This window comes from Sminthopsis crassicaudata, chromosome 4 (assembly GCF_048593235.1).
Source record: "Sminthopsis crassicaudata isolate SCR6 chromosome 4, ASM4859323v1, whole genome shotgun sequence".
NCBI classification, from domain to species: domain Eukaryota; kingdom Metazoa; phylum Chordata; class Mammalia; order Dasyuromorphia; family Dasyuridae; genus Sminthopsis; species Sminthopsis crassicaudata.
The window spans coordinates 387903956-387912564 of record NC_133620.1 but is presented as its reverse complement, the minus strand read 5'-3'; the positions used below and the strand labels follow the sequence as shown (position 1 = coordinate 387912564).

Sequence of the window (8609 nt, the reverse complement as noted above, 5' to 3'; positions counted from 1 at the left end):
AGGGCATTCTGGTAATCCCCAGATAAGATACTAATAACTGGCTTTTTGCTTCTGTATAATTATTGCTTATGGATATAGGGATCCTCCCCCTTCATGGTTCTTGCTCCTTATAAGCTGGATTCTGTCTCCATTAAGACTTGCTTGGATTTGGGACCTTTCTTCTTCACTTGCAGCCACCCCACATTTCAATAATAATAAATTTCCACATCAAATTCCTGTTGGATCTTATCTCGCATCTGTTTTGGCATAGCATAGGTTTCAATTTAATCACATTGAGTAGAGCTGCTTTTGGATCTGTTACTAGTGAGATGTTAGGATAAGATTTTGAGTGGTAAAAACTTCATTCCAACAAGCCCATCACTTCTACCACATGGTCTTTTCTCACAATTCAGTACTGCATTTTCTAATAGCATCTGCTCTGTCAGCATTCAAGATGGCATGTATGTTCAAGATGTAAGAACTCTGATCTTGATTGTATATGGTACTCTCATTTCACCTTGCCAAAAACTATTAAAAATAAAATTCAAATAGACATGCTACTTTACAATGGAATCATCATAAGTTCCTAGGTGTGTTCTCTTAAGTAATTTTTAGCACAGTTCCACAAGGACTTATAATGAAAGCGAATGAAAGATCATTCATATCTTTAAAGTGCAGGTCCTTCTGAAATATTTCTTCATAAGCAAAATAACCACCCTCAGCCTATTTTTTTTTGTTTAGTTTTGTTTTTGTCTAGACACAACTGCAACCTAGATTCAAGAGCAATTAGGTTTTTTTTTTGTTTTTTTTTTTGTTTTTTAAACTTTGGCTCATTTACTGTACTTAATAGCTAAAGTATTACAGCTAGGTCCTGATTAGTCTCAATACTGAATCCCTTAATATGGTCACATATATTTGAATTATAATTATGTGAAAAATAGTCATCAGTTCTAACCTCATGAATATATGCAATGAGAATTCAAATAAATTAACCTTTCAGGAGATTTATTATTCTTACTTGTCTATGTAATGGATGCGTTGTTTAAGGCTATGGTACAATCTAAATGGGTTTTATAACAAAGGAATTAACTACAAGTCATGGTTTTTTCCTTTTTCTTTCTTTCTTTTTTTTATTTGGAATAGTTAGCTATTAAGTATATAAAAATGCATCATAAAAAGCCAAAATTAAAGCCATCACATTATTAGCAACTTTTAAGCCAGATCCTAGAAATATAGTTCAGTTTAAACTGGTTTTAGATTATTTTAGAAGATAATTTAGCAATCCTTCTTAATGCTGATTGCCCCAGCAGTTAAACAATGACCAAGGAAAAGGGAAAAAGGGGGAGGACTAGGTGAACAAATAGGAAAAAAGAAAGAGGGAAAAGAGGAACCTCTGGTGGGGAGTGAATCAAAAAACACCATAATATCCTCTGTGCCACAGATTTCTTCTTCCTTTTCCAATCTAAGCTGTGTTTTAGGGATATAAATATCTTTTTCAATTTTTATATTATGAAAGATAACTTGACAAAATAAGGAAAGTGAACAAAAGAGAGGAATTTCACATTGATAGTGTTAAAAGGCACCTACTATGTAAGTCATGTTATGATTTTGCTCTTGGGGCTCCAACTACCAGCTTCTTATATCTAATAAATTAATATCTCCATCGACCTTCAGTGTGTCAATTCTGTCAAGTTCCTTAAATCTATGTTTGTATATAAAAGCATGGACTCCATTTATGGCAACTTTGTATTCACTGGTAGAGCAGTAAATGATCATCTGAAACACATAAAAGATAAAGAAGAGGAAATGTAGATGCTTCTTTTTAAAGAATAATAACAATAATTACTTAAGTAGAGCCAAGATTAGCAGCATTCTGATTCAGCTGGATGGACCCCTGCCAAGGCTATAGGAAATTATTGGCTTATATTTCCAGCAGGAACGGAATGGCATTCAACCTTATGCCCTATGCTAAGAATATTCACTGTAGGTACTCTTGATACCTTCATCTCTTACCACCTGGGTATCATTCTGCTTCTCCTATTTCAGAGTACACAGAGTTTATCACAAAAAAGGATGGGGAGTCAAGAGGTTTGAGCTCTAGTTGTAATTATGCTATTATGTGACCTTAGCATTGATAAGCAACCCTGTATTTATTTATATCACTCTAGATTGCTAGGAGTCAATAAAAACACTTCAAGTAGACTTTGGTGAACTCATGCTGTGTGCCATAACTTTCTTGTGCCATTCCCTAACTCTATCTAGCCTTTTGCCAAACAAGCTGAACAAGCTAATCCAACAACTGCATCAACTATCAGCTCCTTTCTATGGCACTCGCCAACATGACTTCACTCTACCTATTCCTATGATCTTAATTCACCCATTCTTACTCTCTTCTATCTAAACAGACAAAAATGTTATCTCAAAAATGTTTTTCTTCCCATCTCTTATCATTTGCTCTAAGTCCTCTTACATCTAAAACAACCTATCCTTTGGCCTTCATCGTTGCACATTTCTCATTTGAACCTAGATTAAAATCTGTTTTCCAGGATAACATCCATGATAAACCCAGATTCTTTTATTTCCTTATTCTATTGCACAGTTGAATTAAACTTCAGAGCATACATTAGTGCTAAATTTTGTAAGCTCATGGCTGCATGTAGTTCATAGATATATCCTATTCAATTCATTTTTGATTATAAAATCCTATTCAATTTATTTTTAATTGTAAACATCTTAAGAGAAGGGGCTATGAAAGTCCTTTAAGATAATCTCATATGTTGACTAATAATACATACTAATAACAACTTTTGTATCTTTCTGTTTTCCAATTCTTGATATCACTTATGCATTTAAAATCACCATTCACTAGTATAGTGCTGCCTAGGTATTAAGTGACAATCACTTTTAAGGACATAAATTTGGTTGTAGTTGAATGAATTCTAATGGGTCAGCCAACTGGTTAATTTTGTATATAGTAAGAGCATAGAAAACAGATGTCCCCCTACCTCTACTAGAGTCCTCAAACCTTCAGTTTAAATGAAGCTTGTTATAAAGAGTTTCTTTATCTCCCATTCTATTCACATGACTCTCTTACCTCAAAATACATTCCTGGGCTGAATGGAAAGTGTGTAATACTTCTTTCTTCTTCTCCCCAGCTCTCACAGAGAAAAGAATTTCTTACAAATACTTTAGCTTTTAGCTGGGGGTTCAAACGCAAAGCTATATCTTTTGTACTGTCTGCAATGAAGTCAATTAAAAAGCTTCTAAAAAGAGAGAGAGAGAGAGAGAGAGAGAGAGAGAGAGAGAGAGAGAGAGAGAGAGAGAGAGAGAGAGAGAGATAGAGAGAGAGAAGTCCAAATTAACAAATGGTAAAAGGTAGAAGTATATGACAGATCCTTTAAAATTTTTTTTTAAATTATTTTTAATTCCAAATTCTCTCCTTCCCTTCCCATCTCCTCCCCCACCACTGCAAAGGCAAGACATACAGTACCCCATTCTACACATGAAACCATGTAAAACATTTCCACATTCTATACTAGATGTTTTAACAAAGTGGTATTGAGGCAAGAAACTTTGGTGTAGGATGAAACTAGGTCTTAGCATTGTGTTCCATAGAAGCCGTAAATTAATTGAATTCCAAACCAAGCTCCTTCTTCTAAAACCTGCTTCTCTTTCTAACCTCTCAATTCCTCTTGGTGGCATCTGCATCCTCCCAGTTCCTTGGGCTCATGACTTCTTCTTTCTTCCCCACATCTCTATAGCCAGTCAATCGCTAAATCCTATGTAAGTTTTAGTGTGGAAATTTCTCTCAAATCCAGACTCTCCTCTTCATTTCCTCTTCAACCACCCTAGTTCAAGACCTCTGCTTTTCAAATTTGGACTATGGTCTCCTATTAATTTTTTTTTGAGGGGGCAAGGTTGAGGGGAAGCAATTGGGGTTAAATGACTTGCCCAGAGTCACAAAGCTAGTAAATATGTATGTCTGAACTCTGAGATACCACTACACACCTGTCAGATTGGCTAAGATGACAGGAACAAATAATGATGAATGTTGGAGGGGATGTGGGAAAACTGGGACACTGATGCATTGTTGGTGGAGTTGTGAAAGAATCCAACCATTCTGGAGGGCAATCTGGAATTATGCCCAAAAAGTTATCAAAATGTGCATACCCTTTGAACCAGCATTGCTGTTATTGGGATTATATCCCAAAGAAATACTAAAGAGCGGAAAGGGACCTGTATGTGCCAAAATGTTCGTGGCAGCCCTTCTTGTAATGGCTAGAACCTGGAAAATGAACGGATGTCCATCAATTGGAGAATGGTTGGGTAAATTATGGTATATGAAGGTTATGGAATATTATTGCTCTGTAAGAAATGACCAGCAGGATGAATACAGAGAGGCTTGGAGAGACTTACATCAACTGATGCTGAGTGAAATGAGCAGAACCAGGAGATCATTATACACTTCAACAACAATACTGTATGAGGATGTATTCTGATGGAAGTGGAAATCTTCAACATAGAGAAGAGCTAATCCAATTCCAATTGATCAATGATGGACAGAATCAGCTACACCCAGAAAAGGAACACTGGGAAATGAGTGTAAACTGTGAGCATTTTTTGTTTTTCTCCCCAGATTATTTTAACCTTCCGAATCCAATTCTTCCTTTGCAACAACAACAACAACAACAAAATCTGGTTCTGCACATATATATTGTATCTAGCATATACTATAACATATTTAATATGTATGGGAATGCCTGCCATCTAGAGGAGGGGATGGAGGGAAAGAGGGGAAAAATTCGTAACAGAAGGGAGTATAAGGGATAATGTTGTTAAAAATTACCTATGCATATGTACTGTCAAAAAATGTTATAATTATAAAATTAATTTAAAAAAAAGAAAAGAAAAAAATATGTATGTCTGGATTTGGGCTCAGTTCCTCCTGTGCCAGTGCTCTATTCACTGTGTCACCCCTTCTTCTTGAAAGGTGACTAATCCAAAATCACAAAGCCTCATTAGTAGCTGAATCAAATTAGAATTTAATCCTATGATTTCTTATCCAAGGTTCACTTCATGTTCTCTAGACTAGGATTCAATTTCTATTTCTTGGTTTTCCTATTGGCCAGCTTTGTAAACTTGGGTAAATTATTTAATTTCTTTTTGCTTCAATCTCTTCATGTAAAATGAAGATATTATCTATCCTTGCTAAATACAGCTTCCTTAATGTGGGTTTTCAACAATTTCTGTTATTATTCCTTTTTTTTTCTTTTTTGTACAATTTCATTCATACCTAAATCCTCCATGAAAATGATTCCCAACTCTCTCCAACCTTGACATCTCTTCTGCGTTCTAGACCCCAAATAAGATTTAATAAACCTTTGTTGTTCTTTATACAGTGTGGAGAAAATATGACTATATGAGTTGACATGAATGAAGGTTCTTACAGAGGAAAGATACATATTGATGGGATCACAAATCCAATGACCTACTATCTTTTAAACTGTTATCTGAGCTGTACAAAGGCAAAAAGTTATAATATTTTAGGAGTTAAAGGCTTATTGTTACCCACCCCTTTTGTTTTTTCTCCACTTCTCCTTTGATGACAACAGTTTGCCCAGGCTTCACTGGAGAGTTCAACTGTGCAATATAAGGAAGTGTCTGAAAAAAAGAACCATCTTCAGTAGATCTGCATGGGCTAGCGAAGGTAGATTACCTGGACAAATTGAACAAGTGATGATGCTGCTTTTCCGGGGCACCAGATATGCTCCTAGATTATCAGCTCTATGACACAGAATTGACACAAACTGTATTGCTTATACTAATTGTCTTGATTCGGTATTCTGTTAGCCATATGACCCAGGGCAGATCACAGACCTGATTGCCTTTGTCCCTCCTCAATGAAAAATGAGAAAGAGAAGGAAAATGGCAAACCACTTTAGTGTCTTTGCCAGAAAAAGCCAAATGGGGTCATGAAGAGTTGGATAGACAACTGAGCAAAATTATTCTGCTAAACATTGAAATGAGAAGTACATTGGGATATATACATGATTTTGTTCAGTGCTAATTATTACCTGGTGTATTTTTTAGAACTTGATGTAATGATAGCTTTGAAGTGTGTATGCTACACATGAACAGAACATGGTCTTACTCAGCTTTAGCTAAAGTAAGAGTCTTGTATGGTTCATTGTAAAGAATATAGTATTATTTTTGGCTTTTATCCCATTGAATAAGGATTGGTAAACAGCATTTCAGTGGCAGGGAGGTAAATAAATGTATGATAGATATACAAGTATTGTAACTTGGTATTTCATCCTAAAACATTCAGGAATATGGCTCTTTTTTCTTCTATTGCTACTACCATCATCTATTACATCTTTGGGCTTCATGGAAAAACATTCTGGAGTAAAAAAAGTTAAATTAATTTGTCTATTTCATTACTGATTTCTAATCCATTTTATAATTTTGTCTTTCATCTAGAAGTAAAAAATACTTACAAATTGTGACACCACAGATGTTTGTACCTGATACAAAAGAAACAATGTGAATAAGCATAACAAGGATTATATTTTATAATCTGTGTAAACTCTGATCTAATAACATAACTAGAAAGAACTGATATTCCTGAAGTCATGTGGTTTGTGTCAGAATTCTATAACTGACATGTAATATATATTAGAAATTCATCCAGAATATAAAAAGCTAGTCATTTAAGGTGATAATTTAGCATGTCAGAGGGTGGCTTTTTTTGTTCTTTTATATATCATCATTATATAATATTTTCTCAGAATTAGAGGTGAAGTTTACACATTTCTGTACCTGGCATAGCATAATAACTTAATTTTTTTTATTACCATTTCTAATTAACCAAGAGAGTGCTCAAAATCATATCTATGTTCATGAGGTATAAATATGCTGAAAGCAACAAGACCTTCATCTTGGGCACATAAACCACCCCAAACTGTCTCCAGATGTTTAAGTCTATTAAATCTCTTCTGGGATGTTATGGGTTGTAAATGACATAACATTTATGAAACAGCTAACCCAAATCCAACCTGAAGGACCTGAGATAAAAGTTACCTATTATTATTCTTGTAACAGTTAATTAAATAACTAACTTCATCTAGCTGGTGTTCTAACTTTAAGATAGTGATATAATATGTTTCCTAGTAGCTGTGAATGAGTGATTTTTTTTTCATATGAAAGATGATTCTTTCCTTATTAGTCTAAACCTTTGTCTAAATCTGGAACTCTAGAAATATTTGGTGGCATAGTGGATAGAACACAGGCACTTAAGACTAGTTGTGTGATTTTAGGAAAGTCACTTAACGCCTTGATAATTCCAAAAAAAAAAAAAAAGAAAGAAAGAAAGAAAGAAAGAAAGAAACACAAAGTGTTTCTCTTCATTTTCACATATTCATCTCTAGTGGTTATATATTTGAGATACAATTAGAAAAATAAACACCTTGCTTCTTATTTTCAAAGTGACCTAAACAATCTTGATCACCACGGTGAGTTTTTCCTACTTATATTTCCTGAATTCATATTCACTCTTACCAAAGAAGTTGCTTTATTTCCTTCTAAAGACTGTAAAACAAATTAAGAATTCAATTATGTGATATTTCAAAGCATTCTTTCTTAGTTTGCTCTGCTTAAAGAATTTCATTGCTTAGAGTAAAAATGGAATTCATTAATTGATATTAAACAGTTATTTTTCCCCTCTCTTTCTTAAAAGAGGACAAAAGATTTCCATTTATATTTTAATTTAACTTCTAATGAATCATTTAAAAATGTCTTATGCTTCCTTTATCAATGAAAGAGAAAGAGAAGGGGAAAAAAAGGTTTTGAGTTTGGGCCTACTGATGACATTCTCTCTGGAATTCATTCCTTACATTTGGGATAAAGTATTTTTTCCAGAAACTACTTATTTCTCCATCAATGGCAAGTATCACAGTGATGAAGTTAAAGCAGAAGGCCAAATGCATTAGGCTCTAAGTTGGCTGAGTTCAATAAACATTCATTAACTACCTCCTATATATACAAAGATGAAAATTTATATAGTACCTTCCCAAAAAAAGAGTTTCCAATCTAGTTGGGTTTGGAAGGAAAAGAGGTATTTAACAAATACACAAGTGAGTATAATAAAAAGATTATGATAAAGGCAAAAAAGGTTCAGAAAGAATAATGTATGAAAAATCAGAGGAAGGGCATTAGGAATGGCTAAGTATATATTACTGAGCTCACTTCAAAAGATATAAAAATTTCAGCTCCAATATAGTATATATTATAACAATTCAAATAAAGTCAGGTTTATTAAATGATCTTCTTGGAATCTGATGAATGTAATTAGCTTCCCAGGTCATGAGCAATATACTCATAGACATATTTCCTGACCAGCACTATCTCTATCTTACTAGATGAAGGGTTTTTCATCTTATTGTGTCATAGTCCGCCTTGACAGTCCTGTGATCACTATGGATCTCTTCTCAGAATAATGTTTTTAATTAGAACAAGGGGTTTGGCAATTGTCAATGTTGTAAAATTACCCATGCATATATCTGGTAAATAAAAAGTATTAAAAACAAATAAATATGTTTTAAAAAAAGAATAATGTTTTTAAATGCATAAAA

The 8609-nt window shown here is 33.9% G+C and overlaps 1 protein-coding gene across 4 annotated transcripts in view; it reads right to left on the bottom strand.

The window, feature by feature from the left end:
• Positions 1-1081: 1081 nt before the first annotated feature.
• The window catches only part of LOC141539547 (galectin-8-like), a 28313-nt gene continuing 20785 nt past the window's right edge, over positions 1082-8609 (bottom strand). For 2 of the 4 annotated variants that reach the window (XM_074262474.1, XM_074262475.1), the window contains 4 exons: positions 6477-6503; positions 5552-5640; positions 3074-3242; positions 1082-1755 (listed from right to left, as the gene is read on the bottom strand). In XM_074262474.1, coding sequence (XP_074118575.1) covers positions 1606-1755; positions 3074-3242; positions 5552-5640; positions 6477-6503 — 435 coding nt within the window. In that variant the 3' untranslated portion in view covers positions 1082-1605. Of the gene's footprint in view, positions 1756-3073; positions 3243-5551; positions 5658-6476; positions 6504-8609 lie in introns of all 4 variants that reach the window. The other 2 variants (XM_074262476.1, XM_074262477.1) reach the window with 2 other exon arrangements.